At 40.1% G+C, this 17,847-nt stretch overlaps 1 protein-coding gene across 1 annotated transcript in view; it reads left to right on the top strand.

Moving 5' to 3' along the window:
* The first annotated feature begins 2,032 nt into the window (after positions 1 to 2,032).
* The window catches only part of PAPSS1 (3'-phosphoadenosine 5'-phosphosulfate synthase 1), a 39,130-nt gene continuing 23,315 nt past the window's right edge, over positions 2,033 to 17,847 (top strand). Inside the window, exons 1-5 of the mRNA XM_040064835.2 lie at positions 2,033 to 2,339; positions 9,739 to 9,853; positions 12,891 to 13,126; positions 14,515 to 14,653; positions 16,753 to 16,871. Of these exons, the coding sequence (XP_039920769.1) occupies positions 2,280 to 2,339; positions 9,739 to 9,853; positions 12,891 to 13,126; positions 14,515 to 14,653; positions 16,753 to 16,871 (669 nt within the window). The 5' untranslated portion in view covers positions 2,033 to 2,279. The remainder of the gene's footprint in view (positions 2,340 to 9,738; positions 9,854 to 12,890; positions 13,127 to 14,514; positions 14,654 to 16,752; positions 16,872 to 17,847) is intronic.

The following is a 17,847-nucleotide window of genomic DNA, read 5'->3' as shown; positions in this document are numbered from 1 at the left end:
AGAAATTTTTTTTTAATAGCTCTAAGATTATGTCATCTGTCAGAGCACTAGTGTCTGTATTTGCAGACATACTTCACATTTCATTTGTACATAGTTCATTTATCAGGATTTTTTTCTACGGTTTCTGGAAGGAATCATGCATTTCCCCACCTGCAGTCTGTATTGTGCATACATGCTGATCAATACAACTGCATTTTCATCTCCTGTGTTTTTTCAAACTGTAAATACCATTGCCTAAAACTTCACCTGTGCTTAATGCCTTGTTTTCTGAACCTCCAAATCAGAATGCAACATTTCTTTAGAAAGTATGTAGCAGAAAAGATCCTGTGGTGGGACTTCTTGCTGTCAAACAGTGCCCAAGGCTAAACTCTTATGCAAACCACTAAAAAAATCTGAAGTATTTTGCTCCCAGCCCATGTGTGTTACAGGGGAGCCAAATGGACCCATAAGAAATCACTGCTGCATAGTTAAGTGGGCTGCATTTTTTTTTTCTTTAATTTAACTTGCAATTTTTGCAAACTACTGTTTTCCCAATATCATCTCTCAGAGTGCGGAATGAACACTACCAATCTATACCAATACAATCAGAATAAAATAACCGAGCACACCCTAGACATAACTGAATAGTCAAGAGATGGAAGCTCTCAAGTCACTGCTCCACAGCAGTGTGCTGTCTCTCTTTCCATGCCTGGGAGAGCATTGCATGGGAGATTTTGCCATGGCTCTGTCATTCTTTGTCATGATCAGAATACAGCCAAGGAACATCTGTTGAACAGATGGTTACAGTTACTTGCAGGGCAACATGTGGTATAACATTCAAGTCAAGTCTCAATAAATAACTGCAATTTTTTAATTTCTTAGTTACTTTGTATTAATTCCATTAGAACTTCAAATTGGCTGGGAGCATTTCTAACTATTTTTCTTGATTTCAGAGACATTATCTACTTTGCATAAGGATTTTAATCAGAATATTAATATCTGCTTTTAAGCCAACACCTTCTTTTCCTTGGAGGGATGTATTTCTGATATAGGAGGAGTAAACATTGATCCACAAAGAGAGCCTTTTTATTTCCTGTTTAAACTGTCAGTGAACAAACATGCTCCGGACTTTGAATAGCCTAATGTTTTTACAGTAAATGCAACTCCTGTGATTACAGCACCATTTCCACCCATAACACTGAAGTGCTAAAGTACTTCCTTTCTTGAACTATTGTAAATGGATTTATATTTATACAGTAAATGCCACTCCTGTTAGCATGTCATCGTCTCCACCAAGATTAGCACCCAACTGCTAAAGCAGTTCCGTCCTAGAAATAAGAACCTAAGAACTTCTGCCTCTAAATTCACAGTAAGAGACATTTCCTAGAGCGCAGCGTGGGATGAGCTTTGTTTGTTGGAGAAATTTTTGTCACGGAATAATGCGACAGCCACTTCACACATTCCCCGTCCCGAGCTTTTCCCAAGGGGCGTAGCAGCCTCTCCTCTGTGCATTAAGTGAAAGAGGTGGGGAGGACACACTCAAGAGAGAACGTCTCCACTATGCCGGCCGAGCGGAACGCTGTAGTGCAGAGCGAGTGAGAAGCACACCATCAAGGAGGCTGGGAAAGACCTCTGGGATCATCGAGTCCAACCTGTGACCGAACACCACCTTGTCAACCACACCCTGGTACCAAGTGCCACACCCAGGGTTTCCTTAAACACCTCCAGGGACCGTGACTGCATTTCTGTAAAGAAATTCCTCCTAACGTCCAACCTACACCTGCCCTGGCGCAGCTTCAGGCTATTTCCTTTCATCACAGCTTAGGACTACGTCCCCTTGAATGAAGCGAGCTGCGTTCGTGGGCGAGGGCCGGGCCACGGGGGCTAGCAGGGACACGGACAGGGGCAGGGGCACACACATGGACAGGAATAGGGATAGGAACAAGGGCAGGGATAAGGACAGGGACACGAACACCCGCGGAGCAGGAGCACGGGCGGCGGCGGCGGAAGTGGCGGCCACCCCTCCCCGCGCACGTCACGGCGCGGCGCAGGCGCGTGGCGGGGCCGCCGTGGCTCCGTCTCCCCGCTGCCGTCTCCCTCCTTCCCTCTTCCCTCCCTCCGTCCCTCCCTCCCTCCCTCCGGCCGCCGGGCCGCGGCTCCTCCCTGCACCACCTTTGGCCGAGTCGCGGGAGTGCGCGCACGGCACGGTTCCTCGGCGGCAGCGGCTTCATCCGCGCCGAGCATCAGTCGGGAAGGCGCGTCCTCCTCCCCTGCCTCCTCTTCTCTCTGCCCCCGTGGCCATGGAGCTGCCCGAGAGCCAGTGCAAGAAAGTCAAGCTGAGCAACAGGGTGCCGAGCTGGGTGAGCGGGCGGGCGGTGGGCAAGTGGGCGTGCAAGGGCAGGGGAGCGGGGAGGAAGAAGCGGCCGAGCGCCGCGGTGATGTGGCAGTGGGCGGCAGCGGGAGCCGGGACCGGGGGCTCCGTCCGCCGCTCCCCGCCCGGGCCGGGAGGGATGCGGGGCGGGGGCGCGGCGGTGCGAGGCAGGTCACGGAGCGGCAGCGCCGGGGCCCCGAGGGCAGCGCGGCCGGGGAGCCCCGCGGGGCTGTGGGCAAGGGCAGGAAGCCCCTCCGCAGAGGACCCGGCGTCTGTAGGTTTCATCCCTGCCTCTTCCGCCGTGAGCCCTCGGCTTCCAGCGTTTTGGAAGAAGGAAGACTTAGGAATGCGACGTACAATGTGGCCATTCATAAAACTGGGATGGCCAAAGACTGGGGTTCTTTGTATGGCGGGTGTTATGTGGAAAACTGTCGAGACAGGGCTTAAAAAAATCTAACCAAAGCCTTCATTCTTATTCATAAAGATGGGGGAAGATCGGTTTACAGCAAAGCCCAAAATGCAGCTATTTAGAAGAGACATTGCAGGCCTTTGAGAACATTTGATACCTTTGGTGGTGCCAGACAAGTGAAAAGAAATTAAAAAGAAAGCGCGATTTCTTTCAATCAATGCTGAGTTGAAATAGGCAAGACATAAGATGCAGAAAACACCTGATATGAATGTAAGAGTGTAAATCAATCTTTGAAGTCTTGCTGCGAGTAGTGCAGGCCACAGCTTTCCTGATAAAAGCAGCTGTTGCTTGAAAAATGGGGAAGTTGCTATGGTGCTGTTCAGTAGATGTGCCTGTCCGAGCCTCTTCCACTGTGGACAAGCTCAAACTTGTTTACATAAGGGAGTAATCGGCAACTTACATTCTTTCAATTTCCACTAGGAAGAAGCAAAATCGGATGTTTAGAAGAAAGTGAAATAGACGATGTCTGTGTGGGGTTAACAAAGTGTATGCAAAAGTTACTCTGTATCATTTCCTTAAGCAAAGACGAGATAGATTTGACCAAACCGGGGAAATTCCTCAACAGACATTAAGTGTTTGCTGAGTTCAGCTGAGGTCGGCAACCCCCTCTATGCTACGTGGCAAGCAGAGGAAGTCTTCCACTTCTCTCTTTTTCTTCAGAAGTCCTCAACTGAAATGCTCTTTATAAACCAATAAGCTTCACCGGGAACAAAAATGCTGCTGATTCACATGCTCCACAGGCAAATGTTCTGGCACTTCTGGCTCTGCATCTATTCAGCTGAGAGCGAAGTCAAAAGAGACTTACCCTGATGGAACTGGCAGCCCCTAGGAGAACAGGCAGAGCCTCTTTCAGAATTTCTCTGTGCTTCCAGCGCTATTCAAAATACACTTCTGCCTGTGGAAATGCCCTTACCAAGCCCACCTCTGAGCACAGCAAGCAGTTACTCCCCATTTACAGAGCACAACATAGCCACAGACATTGCCATTAAGTGTGGAAGGCATGGCTTGATAGGGAGATGTATGGAACACTTTCGTTAAAGTGCTTGGATTCCTAACACAACTAAGCTGTTGTGTCACTGTGCAGGTGACTCCAAATGAGAACGTGCTCCAATTCTTGTTTCTGAGAGCATGTTCAGTAGGGTAATTCTGGCTTCATTTTTTCATCCATCCCCTCTGATGCAGGTCAGTGAATCCCCTTCAGCACTGGTCAATGAGCTGTCTCTGCCTTTGGTCATGCTGGTACTGCAGCAGGTGGCAAGCAAAGACCCGCTCCTTAATAATATCTTTAGCACTGAATTTCTTGTATGCACAGTACAGGAGAAGACTCTGGGTGATTGCTGCTGCTGTGATCTTTCAAATTGCCCCAGCTTTAGAGCACCTGGCAAAGGGGAGCTAGTCTGTGTCAGTGGAAGGAGAGCATGCATTTGGCATCTCGGGTGATGCTTTATGAGAGGTGTTTAAGTGACTTATCATATTGTTATCACGGTGGCAAACTGCCTTCTGGTGGGCTGTTGTAAGGATCAAGTAAGGATTCTTGTTGTAGCTAGGAGAAAATGTAATGCTATAGGCTATGGCAGAATATGGATTGGGGAATTGTTAAGTTTTTAAAATACTAAAAGATATTATTGCTCAGATATCATTTCTGAGCTTGCCCTTCCTTCCCAAGCACAGTTGTCTGAATCAAAGCACAGATTTTTCATACCAGAACTTGAGAAAGTAACTAACAGAAGGTATTCCTGGCAGATCTTTTGGTCCTGAAATCTCATATAAATATGTAGGTATAACCTCTGTGGTAGCTGAATTTTTGTGTTGGAACCATGTCTGTTTTCCTTGCTTGTGTTTCTATTGTTCCATGTGCTTGAGTTGCTGTTTGGATATTGAGCAGAACACTTCGCAGGGGAAAAAAAGAAAACTACTATTTGGTTATCAGTGCTGAGTAATATATGCCGTAAAAAGGTGTTGTTATCAGGGAATCCCTGCTTTATAAGAGGCACATGGTGAGGACGTTAACAAATGACCTAAAGAACTTCTGTTATGACTGGGAAATGAGAAAAGCATTAAAAGTAAGACTGCACTTCAGAGAGGAGGCTGCTTGTGTTAGCTTATGGGAGTTCTTAGCTTGGGGAGCCAACACTGTCACCTTAAAGCAGAAGAATATGGAATTAGTCACATTTTCTTCAGTGTATGTGGTTTATAAGGAAACCATGTCTGTTTTCTGATACTTCCAGCTTCAAGCTGTCTAAAGTTGGTGCTGCAACTTGGGGAGTCTCAGCTTTGCATGGAAAGATTTACTTCCTTCCCCAGATGTCTTACTTCGTGAAAACTTAAAATTTGATATTGATCATAGAAGTACAGCATTTCATTGTTGCTTGGAAGTAATGAAGAATAAATTTAGCTTATGCCATCTGTCTGCTAACCACAAAGCAATTAAGCAATAATCTCTTCTTTTGGCTGTCTTTTGCTCTTGGCATTGCGACTTGGGTTTGCGTTTTGTCATCTGGATGCCTGTCTGTGTTCTTGCATCAAAGGTGTTTGGCACTGATAGTCCGATTTGTCTTTAGCAATTAAAAAAAATATAGATGTAACTGGGCAAAACATCAAGAAAAATAAGAAAAAATCATTTGTCATCTCAGGAAGTCTATACATAGAAAAAGTTGACAGAGTTAGTCTTTCCTTTTGACCCCCATCATCTTTCTTTCTTTTGTTCCTGAGTTTCCAAGGCGTCTGTAGTCATACATTTACTTAGTCAACTACCTGTGAAGCTAAAATTTATCTTCATGTCAGAAAAAGTAAATGTTAGCGTTATCCTTCCTTCTTTATTGTTGCAGCTCTCCAGTGCACATCTGTGAAAGGATTTCCTTAGTACTTCTTTTTTTTACTTCAATACCAAGATGTTTGGCTGTTTGAGCAATTTTGAATTCATGTGAGGAACAAACCAGCATAGTAGGGGAGAAGCAAGGAGGGATATGTCAGCATCCTCACCAGACGTTACCACTATAATGAAGCACAATGGACTGAAGCACTATTTCTGTTTAACACGGTGAAGGTGGGAAGATATTAAGATGAAGTGTTTGTCTACATAATGCAGAAACAGTGTGTTGCAGGGTGGGAGACATATTTTTGTGGGGGATGTCAGAGTGGAAATATCCAATGGCTGTTTAAAAAAGCAGAAAAACCTTGGTGATTAATGCTTTTTTTTTTTATTAGCTCCTTTACAAAAATGTAGCGTGTCCTTTCGGCAGTGACTATTATAGTGAATTTAATTAGGCTTAGAATTTTAAAATAGCTTTTTCAAAGAGTACTTGCTCATCACATTGAGTTTTTCTATTCTGTGTTTCTGTATGTTTCATTTCATTTAACATTGTTAATATACATCTCCAAGGTGAGCGATGCTTTGATACAGTGTAAAAGGAAATGACTGTTCTCATACTGGTATCATTTTGGTTGGTCATTTAAATTCATTAGTTGATAGTTATCAAATTTTATGTACAAGAATTTGAAGACTGGCTAAATAATTTAAGAGCACAAACAATATGTGCCAGTGAGTATTTTTGTGTGCCATATCAATATTTGTAGTATGTGTGTATGTCAGGGAGAGTAATTTAAAATCTGGTTTGTTGAAAACACAATGTTCAGCTTCTTTGCCTATTTATGGTCAGTGGTGTGGGCGAATCATATGGAAGCAAATGATTTAATAGGAAAGTGGACTAATTAGGGAACTTCCCCCCCCCCCCCCCCCCCCCCCCAGCAACGAAGAATGACTTGCTAAATTATTAACTTTTTAGAGCACCTCTATAAAATTGGTTTTCTATCGGAAGATAAGGGGGATTTGGGTACTGCTTTGGCCAGGATTAGTACTGAGCTGCCTTGTTTGTGTGCCTGCACACAGATACAGAAGGTGGGGCAGCTGGTGACCGGCAGGTGTGTTTTTGAGTGCATGCAGACTCTTTGGGCACTTTAACCTTTAGTCTTAGGTGCCTGCTTCTGAAGTACAGGTGGATTATTGTCCCTCTGCTCTGCTGGCTGCTCCACTGCACACGTGTGCCTTGTCCTCTAGCAAGGCCTTCTCCTTGCTGTGATTTCTCATCTCTGCTAAGTAGGTATTAATACTTTTTTTTTTTTTTTTTTTTTTTTTCCCTTCATTAAAGTTGCACCTTTTTCATCATTTCAAGAATCCCTCCTGCCTGCTTCCTCAGGGTTTCATGTGTTTTGTACACCTAGTGTAATACCCTGAATAGTTTCATTAGTGCTTTCATAGTTCTGGAAAAGAGAGGAAACTGATGTAACTTATGGAATATGGACTGGAAGAGGTCTCTTTGAATGAGATATTTGATCTCCAGTGTATGAGTCTGGTAATAGACTCATTGCCAGGGATCAAAAGCAAGGCACGTATGGGTTTATGTCTCAGTGTAAGAGAGCTTACTGAGACTGTGGCATGGGATTTGTGCTTTGAGACTGCTGTTTATCCAGTGCCTGGTACAATACAGTACAACTGCAATTAAAGAGAGAGAATGTAGCTATTACTGTGTTAGTTTGAATGGCTGTGTACATTCATTATGCACTATATATATCTTTTAATTGAAGCACTTCAATTATTTTTATTGGTTTTAATTCCACAGTTTATGCATTTGCCCACTCAGATCTCCAATTTTATGTAGTGCATAACTGTTCCAACTATAAAAAGAAAGATTTTGATTTTTTGACTTTTGATTTTAGTCAGCTGTATTGCAATGACTTTGTTCACAAACTAGCTTTGTTTTAGGACATAAATTATTTGAAGGTACATGATCAGCAAGGATAACTTCATTGTGTATGGTTATAACCTACTTGTAGGTTGTGGTTTCTTCTGGTTTGCTAGTCAGTGTTCATCTAATTTTAGTTGCTGGATTATCACCACTTAATTACAGAGTTATTGTATTTAAAACCTGAACATAGGTTCTTACCTTGAGATTCTGTTTGTATTAACTATGAGCTCAGCCATGTATAGGAGTGGGGACACACAATCACACAACTTCATGATTTCCAAATAAGTTGTAGATAAACCTTTGAATAGTAGAATGTTGTAGCAGCAGTCCTTGAAGCTACAAGTAGATACCATATTTTTGTTAATTCTACTTTGTGGTGCCTCTCTCTGAAACTATGAACAGGTCTCTGCTAGCACTCCGTAAAGGAATACAGTCCCTACTTCCTTTTATATTAAACATACTGCATGTTTTCTTTTTCAACTGACACTGATACAATGATGAAAGAGAAGATAATGCAATGTGTTTGCAAGCAAGGAAAGCCAAAGCAGCATTACAGATACCACTAATCCCTCTCATCCTCTACCCCCCTCTCCTCCTTTTTTGAAGTCTTGTTTTTTGTTTGATTGTTCATGCATGGTCTGACAATCTGAGGTCTTGATCTTTCACAAACAAAATTCATATAGCCAGATACCATTAAAGTCTGAGATGATGCCAAGGCTGATCTTCCTGTGGGCTCTCTCACTTTAGATTGTGAAATCTGTTTGACAGCAGGGCCATCTTACTGAATATATTTGCAGGGCAGGTTATTATGATGAATAGTTTTAAGAAACTTGGTTACCAGCTTTATTTTAATTAAAATTATATGAAAAAACCCCTATCTTTTTAAAATAAATGCTCTTAAAAGTTCCTTGAAATAAAACTTTCTTTAAACATTTAGCATCTATAACTATCTCTTGTCTAGAGACTAATGATACCCTATGTAAAGATGCTTGCTTAACTGAAATGTGGAAGAGATGTGAATAGTTTGCAATGAAAAGGCCTCTTAGTAGTTAAAAATGAGCCAAAGAGCCAGTGCCACCAAATTTGACAGACATGATTTGCCCTTAGTGAAGCCAAGCTGGCTGTCACAAATCATCTCCTTATTTTGTGTGTCTTAACATAGTTTCCAGGAGCTTCTGCTCCATGATCTTGGTGGGTAGAGAAGTGAGACTGGTGGATTTGTAGTTGCCCAGTCTTCCTCACTTTCCTTTTTAAAAATGGGCTTGTGTTCCTCCTTTTCCAACATGACCAGACTGCTGTGACTTCTCAAATACAATGGATTGTAGCGTAGCCACATCGTCCACCAGTTTGCTCAGGAGCTGCAGATGCATCTCATCAGGTCGCATGGATGAGACCATCCATCTGCCTTCAGGCTCCATAGACGGCCTCAAACGTAATCCTCTCCTACCTTGGCAATGGTTCTCTCAGTCCCTCCATTTGTGCCTTTCATGACTAGGGTGGTGTGACTGGAGCACTTGTTAGTGAAGATTGAGGCAGAACAAGTCATTTACTGCCTCAGCCGTCTCTGTGTCTCAGGAAACCACATCTCCCTTTTCTATCCAGAGAGAGCCCACATTTTCCCAAGTCTTCACCCTCTGTAGGATTCCTTTTTGCATTTGAGTTTGTCTGGGAGTTTCTTGTTCATCCATGAAGGTTTCCTGGCTGTTTTTGTCTGACTTCCTCTTTGTTGAAATGCATCCCTCCTGGGCCGGTAGGAGGTAGTCCTTGAACATTAACCCGTTTTCTTGGGTCCCAGTTCCATTCAGGTCTTTATCCCATGGTACTCTACCAAGCAGATCCTTAAAATTACTTGAATAGAAGTCAGGTCAAGCAGCTCTAGCAGTTAATTTGTCTTTTTAATAGTTGATTTTTCTTAAGCAAGTTTTATTTGAAAGCAGTAGTTGATTAACCTGCCACTCCCAAGCTTCACTGAAGTAGCGCAAGGGGTGTGATTGTCTATGGATGACTATTCTAATTTCCTGTGCCTCCTTTGATCCATGCTGGAGCTGATGGAGTGAGTGTTGGTTTTACTTCCATTTTTCTGCCTCCAAGTATTTCTTTGTGCCTGTGGATGAGTTTGTTTACTTTGCCAACTCACCCTTTATCAAAGACTTAATCAACTTCTTCCTTTACAGGGAATGCAAAGGGCAACCAATGTTACCTACCAAGCTCATCATGTCAGCAGGAATAAGAGGGGCCAAGTGGTTGGAACAAGAAGTGGTTTTCGTGGATGCACAGTCTGGTTAACAGGTACAGCCATGGATTTCTGAGGGTCCTTTTGTTTTAGTTACTCCTTTGAAAAGCTACTTAGCTGTAGCTCTTTTTTTGCATGCAAAGTTGAATGTTTGTGAAATCTAAGACTGTGATGCAACTTTATTACTATTTTTAGATAGACTAGCAAGAAATTGCTTTGGGACAAATAGTAACCTGAAAATGTATTTTGTTCAGTGCTCTGGGATGGTTGTTTTTTGGTACTATCTGCTACTTAATTCTGGTTTTCTTTGTGCATGTTGCTTTTTTTTTTTCTTTCTATCTTTTTGTTTTAATCAATTCTGTCTATTTGCATATTTGCAACTTCATTTTTTTTTTTTAAGAGTCTGTACTTCTGGATCTTTTCTGTAAATGCCTCTTCTCTTTGGATTGTTCTTGTCTCCTTGGTTTGAAATAACATTTCAACATAAACCTGTGCCATTGGACAGCAACTGCATGTTTAGGCGATGCATACTGGCAATTATTTCTGAAGTCAGCTCTGTGTGGGTTTTTTTGTAAATAGAAGGGGTAAAAACATTGTGGAATACATATTTTGTTTCGTAGCAGTGAGGGAATTTTTTGTTCTGTCTTTCAAAGTTTTTGGAAGCTTTAAAATATTTCCTGTAAAGTTCTTTTTTTTAGTTAATACTGGTAATTAAGAAAAAAGCAACATATATCATTTAATTGGCTTGTAAACCACTTAGAACACTGCTGTATTGCGACATAAAAGACCCTCACAGAGTATTAGAGAAACTTACTGCATTTACAGTAAGTAAAACTGATTTCTACTAGTGTTAGTAAACGTGTGTGAAATGTAAAGCCGTTGTTGATAACAAACTACTGAGGGCCATGCCAAGCAGATTTGATACAGTGGCTTGCTGACATGTATTTCTTTGGGAAAAAAATGGAGCCCTTTTTCTCCCTGTTTCCATCACACAGCTCCAGCCTCTCTCTCAAAGCTTGAATTATCTGGTGGGTTGCCTTTCTGTTTATTCTGGTAATTCATTAATCTAATTTTGAAAAAGGTCATGATAAAAATGTTTTCTCAGTTATCTGCGTGGCAACATTTTCCAGTCAACGTTCTTTTTAGACAAATGAAATCTTAATGCCCAATTTCCTTTTTTTTCAGGAAGGAGGGTGGTGGTAAGATATCAAGAATGTGTGTGGGAAGCTAGGTTATTGAAGATGTTTGAGCAGTAATGTGAAAAGGACTGTAGGCATTGAAGTAAGCAATATTAACCATTCTAAAACTGTGCAAACATGAGTTTCAAAATTCTGATAGGTATTAGAATAAAAGCTGAAATATTGGTACACTCCAAGATTATCTCACTTTGTCAGCACTCATGGAGTGAGAGTGTACAGAAAGATCTTTCAGGGATCACTTTCCATTTTTCAAGGTAACCTTTATTTGAGAGCTCTAATTTAATGAATGTTGAGTCAGAGGGTCCTAATAAAGAAAACTGAAGGATTTAGTGAAAATACGGAAAAACTGTTTTCATGGGTAAAATAATATGTAATTTTTAGAGTGTAACTTACTTTAAAGACTTGTTAGCTTGAAGAATGTTTTTAAATTCATTAATGTATAACCTTAACTTTTGCAATTTGCTATGTGTTGGCGACCAAATGATGTGTGAAAAGATAGAGTGAGTGAATAGCAAGCTAAATGTGGAGACAAAAATGGCAAGTCAAAGACTGCATCCATGAGAAGTAAATGGTGAATTTGCTGAAATCTTCTTTTGGACTGTCATGCCTATTTTCTGTGATGGGGGTGTACTTAATTGCTGCCAAAAGAAGACTGTTCTGTTTCCTGCCTTGTGTTCCTTCTCTTGCCTTGCACACATTGTACCTCTAGCCCAGATCAACACTGAGCTGATTCAACTTGAGAAAACATCAGTGAATTTACCACAGCCCCCAACACATACAAAAGGGAGAAAAAGGGGAAAAAACCCATGAGTGTGGGGAAGATGAGATTAACAGACTGAGTTGGCTAATGGTCAGCAGAGGAAGCAATGCAATGACTCATTTTCTTGAAGTTACACCCCAACTATCAAGGTTTCCTTTGCACTTCATGTTTTTTTCGGACACACTTCTAAGCATGTTTATTATCCTTTGCCATAGATGTCTTGGAAGTGACACTAAGCTGCTGTTTTGTGTGATTTATTTTTTTGCTTTTTTCCATTCTCTGAAAGTTAGAATAAATTTTAATCACTGCTAATAAAAACATTTTTCTTCATCCGGTAGTGCTACTTTTTTAATGCTATCATTACCCTTTTTTTTCCCCGACTTCACTCAAACAGTAAATGTCATCTTACGAAGATCTGAGTTTGTGTTCCATTTATGAATTGACTTCTTGGTATAAGCAGAAGCATGTGCTCCGGATAAATTGAAATACTGTCTGGAAAAATTATTTAAATAAATTTCCAAATGAAAGTGAACAGTGGACATTTTAGGGCCAGCATAGGTTTGTTGCCAAAGATTCTAAATTAGACCAGAGTTTGATGGTACAGTTTTTTTTTCTTGTTGCTGACACATGCAAGTCAGTGGAGCATCACTGCTGTGTGTCTCTTGAGTGAGTCAGAGGTGTCTAATTCAGTGCTGTTATTCTGCAAGGAGTGAGAACAGTGTGCAAGTTTGGCCTGATCCCATTTCTTTTGTTGAGCGAAATTCACCTCAATATGAGGTCTTCCCCTTCTCATATAAGTACAACATCTTAACTGTGTTTGGTTTCTGAATGAAGTTTGCTCAGCTAGTAATAATTGCCAGCAGCACTGGGGAAAGAAATCTCTATAAGCAGCAGCAGCAGCAGAGCTCAAGGCCAAGCTCTTACCTGCTTCAAACTGCACACTTAGCTTTTACCTTACTCTCTCTTTACCTGTTGTCTGTGTAAAAGCCACTTGGCTTACATTCCAAGTAGGCTTATCCAGAACGCATTGCTGCTGCTGCCTGTCACTTTGGGATTTTCATAATACACATGTACTGCAACTTGCCTTAACTTGTTCCTATGCTTATATATTTATATTATTATTGAATATTTTAGGTCTGTCTGGTGCTGGGAAGACTACAGTGAGCATGGCACTGGAGGAGTATTTAGTATGCCATGGTATTCCATGCTACACATTGGATGGTGACAATATTCGCCAAGGCCTTAATAAGAATCTGGGTTTCACACCAGAAGATAGAGAAGAAAATGTGCGTCGTATTGCTGAAGTTGCTAAATTGTTTGCTGATGCTGGTTTGGTGTGCATTACTAGTTTCATCTCTCCTTATGCTCAGGTAAGTGGTAAAAACATCTAGAAGAAATGTAGGGAAAATGCGAATTGCAAAGTATCATTCAGAATCCTAGATACAGAAATCCATTTCTGAACTTAGCCAGAATCAAATACTTACTTGGGGTTTTTTGGTGACATTTATGCTTTATGGAGGTGATTACTCACAACAGAAATATTAATTTTAAATATAAAATGTTTACACTAGTTCTATAACTGAGACTCTCCTTCAGTCCATTGGACAGAATTATTACTCTAATATTACAAACAAGCTCAAAGGATGATCCAAGAAAGACTCTTAAAATTGCAATATCTTGTTTGATCCATGTAGATTCCAGTATTTTATAAATATGATGACTATGTGTACTTAACCTAAAGACTCAGGTAAAGTGCTTTTAAAAGCAATTTTTCCTTTAGTGAATGAATGGTGAGAGCTTTATTTTTACCAAGTAACTTAAGGGAAAAGTGTTTTAATTGCCTGTAGATTCTTTTTACTTTATTTCATGTTGTGTATACAACATGACATTATATAATACTGAAAATTAATGTAAATCCACTTTCACATTGTTGTGTGGAGCTTGTTTTTATCTGTGCATAAAAACCTGGTGGCGAGAGACAAAAAGGATGAACACCCAAGTATCTTGAAGAATGACCCAAGGACTTTAAGCTTGGGTGTTTCACAGCACGAGAATGTGTTATTTCTTTGGTTAGAGTGGTGCAAACACTTCTTCAGGCAATAATTTGGGGAACTCAAACCCTGCAGTACAACAGAAGTCTCTAGATATGAGAAAAATAACTAATAAAGTAAACAACATTTAGTAAGAGAAGATTTTAGTTGATTTTGGAAGGCTTTTTTTTGTTGTTGTTCTCTCAGTGAAAGTCACCAATGTTGTTCCAATGCTTGGCAAGCCATAAAAATAATACGATAAAATAAAATAATGCAAATAATACAGTATTTTGACTACACAGGTCTTGTCATATTAAAGAATGTAGGGAAAACTTGGTGCTCGGGAGAGATGGGTGGTTCTATCAAGAGCAGCAGGTATCACCTCCTGCTGGCTGTACATCTGTAAGCAGATATAATTCCTCAGACATATATGTATAGATATAAAAAACCCCTGTGTCCTATTGGCTGGGTTTGATTGTGGATCTTTCTTATAAATCAAGTTTAATGTGAAATATCTCACATCCTCCTATCAGCTTTTACCATGTGATGTACTGTAGCCAAAGTGATATGGCTTGCAGGGCATCAGTTAATAAAATCACATTTATTTTTTCAAATTTTGAAAGCTTATTATTTTGCTGTCAACTTCTTTAAAATGAACTTCAAAGGCAAAAGTCAGTAAAAATATGTGGGGGCAACCTTTTAGGATTTTTTCTTTTGTTTTCTTTCAGGATCGTAATAATGCCAGACGAATTCATGAAGGGGCAAGTTTGCCTTTTTTTGAAGTATTTGTGGATGCTCCATTGCATGTCTGTGAGCAGAGAGATGTTAAAGGACTCTATAAGAAAGCCAGGGCTGGAGAAATTAAAGGTGAACTTAGATGTAATCACATTCTTTCTGTATAAGTGAAACATGGGTGTAATTTGACTCCACTAAGTGGATGTGCTCAAGTCTGAGTGTATCACCCTTAGAAAGAGCATGGATTCAGGACAGGACTGAGAAGAAAACTGGAATTGACTTCTAACTCATGGAACTGACTATTTATGTGTGTAGGACAGTAAAAGAGTAAAAGTGGCTAACCACACACAGAAAAAGCCTTGAGCACATTAAAGGTTGCAATAGAAACCATGCAAAGATTGAGGATTAGTCTGTCTCCTTTGTGTGTCCATTGACCAGTTAAAAAGAACCTGATTCTTTCTAGTCTTTTAAGAACTGCATTAATAAAACTTACTAGTTTATTCCAAAAAGTAAAACATGGCCACTGTCTACCTGTAAAGTTCATTAAGAACACTTCTGAAGATACTAACTTTTAAATCTGTGTTCTATTCTAGTGCCCATGGATGTTATTTCCTATTCTCAGCCTCAGGTCAAGATTTAAGTATAACCTGCAATAAAAAAAGCTTAGCTATGCAATCATTCATTGCAAATATTGTTTCAAGTGCTGCTTTGCTCTGTGTTACATTATCGTTTGCAGAGGCTAATGATAGATAGCTCTGTATTTAGTAGCAAAGCCTTTTTTTAAATAATCACTTTTGGGGGTGGAGTTTGCAGATGCTGTTTGAATTCACTATAATTAGAAGTGATATAAAATTCAAGAAATCTGAGACATTCCATTTGAGTGGTTGCTTGATATGTCTAGTACTACAGAACATTTCATGCGAACAACAGCAATAAATAAAGCGGAACTAAGATTTGTTCAAAATCAAAGCACGACAGCTTGAGCTGACACAATACAAAGATACAGTTCTGTACAGAATCCTTATTTGTGCCTATTTGGTGAACATCCCTAATATTTTGTTAATTTTACAAGCCCCATAATGGAATTGTGTTACTGGAGAAGTGGTAGTGAAGTAAACAGTGCCCAAGCAAGATACAAGTGAGCATAGCAGTGGCTATATCTTATGACCTATCTGATATATGAAGGATGAAAATTAAACAAACTTGCCAGTTCATAAGGAATATTGGCAACTCTTATCTTCTTCTTCTTTGGAAATGGTAATGAGACACTTTTTTTCCCTCCTGTTCCTACTCCTCCAGTAATAAGAGCCTTCTAAAGTATACAGGTTTTGGAAAAGGTACCAGCCTTTCTTTATCTCATGGGGTACTGCAGTAATTGATATTTTTCTTAGATGAGGAATTAATCTACTAATTTTGAGGGTACTTAAATCCAATGTGGTAAACTGGAGTTCTAATGTTTGCATTAGGATGAAGCATGTGGAGGAAGCCGATGTTGAGTTGGTGAAGCCCAGCTGATATTCCTGATGCAGATCTGACTTGTAGTGCTTATACTCTTTGCCTTTAGGCTTGATTTTTCCTCCTTGTTTATGCATGGGTGTTTAGAATCTCCACAATTTCAAAGCAGATGGCAAACTAAGTAGGCCAGAACAAGTGTCACTGGTAGCTGTCACAGTCTGTGACAGCTGTTATAATAAACACAGTCATCAATCTTACATTAGCAGCTATCTTGAGATGAGTATATTAGCTAAACTAGTGTAAAAGGTGTTGAAATTTCTTACTTCAGAGTACAGCTTGGTGGTATGAATGTAAATTTTCGTATATACTGGATGTTCGTATTTATTTTTTCCTATTTTATTTATTTTTTTAAGATCAACAATCAGCTGATAATGGAAGAAGTGGCTGCATGACTAACTCTGGGTTGATGTGCACATTTCTTCCGCCAGTGCTCTTTTCTTTACTCACATCAAAAATCGAATAGCTTAACCAGCAAAAAAGCTCTATGTATGTACTGCAGAATGCAAAATTTGACGCTGTAGATACTATGATTAGCAAAGAGTCTGATAAAGAAAAAACCTGCTGATTTCCCTGAGAATTCCTGTATTAAGGAAGCTAAAACTCCATGTTCTTGCCTGTTGTGTTCATTTATATATAGAAAACTGTCAGTGAACAGCATTAAAATGAAGTAATCTTTTGGAAGAACTCACCTAATATTTTTGTTTTATGTTCTGTAGGTTTTACTGGGATTGACTCTGAGTATGAAAAACCAGAAGCCCCAGAGCTTGTGCTGAAAACTGATTCCTGTGATGTGAACGATTGTATACAACAAGTTGTGGAACTTCTGCAAGAAAGGGTGAGCAGGAATGGAGACATATCTTAAATACTTTTTTCCAAGTATTTGTACCTGCAATCTGAATGTAAGTGCTGGGAAAATCAAAGACAGTTTTTGATACATAAAGGCTTATGCATCTTTCAATTCAAACTTTTGAACTTGTCCTATTGTGTGTTTTCTTTTTAAACCCAAACATTGCACAGCATTGATCTCCAAGTGAAATAAGATTTGAACAAGTGGAAAACTAATTTTTATCAATAACTGGAAGGCAGAGGAGGCTGTCTCAGTTGTTACAGAACCAACAGTGAATGCTGACTTAAAAATGTTAGCAACCAGTTTTAAAGAGTCCGATTTTTTACATTGTTTCTATAGTGTACAAATTAATATATACTGCAGATGTGAAGAGACTGGGGTGCACTTACACAGTGATTTGATCTCACTTAGGTAGGGGCTGCTGTGCTTGGGTCTGCTTTCCCTTGTTTCCACTGTTTTTCTTGTGCTAGTAAAAGTGGTCCTTTTGTGTAATGACCAGCTCAGAAAGCTGATCTTGACATGGCTGAGTTGAGTTTACAGTTCATAGCTTCTGAAAAGGTAGATCGCTTTCCTTGTTCATGCCTGCAATCTACACCATCCCTTTTGAAGTCTCTGGGCCTTCTCCTGTTGCATGATAAGTGGATCTGGCTCATTACCCAATCTAAAAAAACCTCACCCCCAACAAACCCCACATGAAAAACAAAACAAGGCAAAAAAACCCCAAACTCAACACTAAAAGTGAAGGCGGTGAATAGATGGCTTTATCCTCTTGAAACCATACCTCCAGAATGTGCTAATTCTCATGTCGAAGAAATGTGTTTCCTTACATTCTTATCTTTAGTCAGTGGGTTGTGTCCAACTACTTTTTTTTTTTTTAAATTGAGATACTCTTGCAGACAATAACTCATGCTTTTTTATGTGAGATGGATGTTCTGGAAATTTAGGGTATAGACAGTTATTTGAT

The sequence above is a fragment of the Hirundo rustica genome, chromosome 5 (assembly GCF_015227805.2).
Source record: "Hirundo rustica isolate bHirRus1 chromosome 5, bHirRus1.pri.v3, whole genome shotgun sequence".
Taxonomy (NCBI): domain Eukaryota; kingdom Metazoa; phylum Chordata; class Aves; order Passeriformes; family Hirundinidae; genus Hirundo; species Hirundo rustica.
Note: the sequence above shows the minus strand (reverse complement) of the source record. Positions and strands in the feature narration are given on the sequence as shown.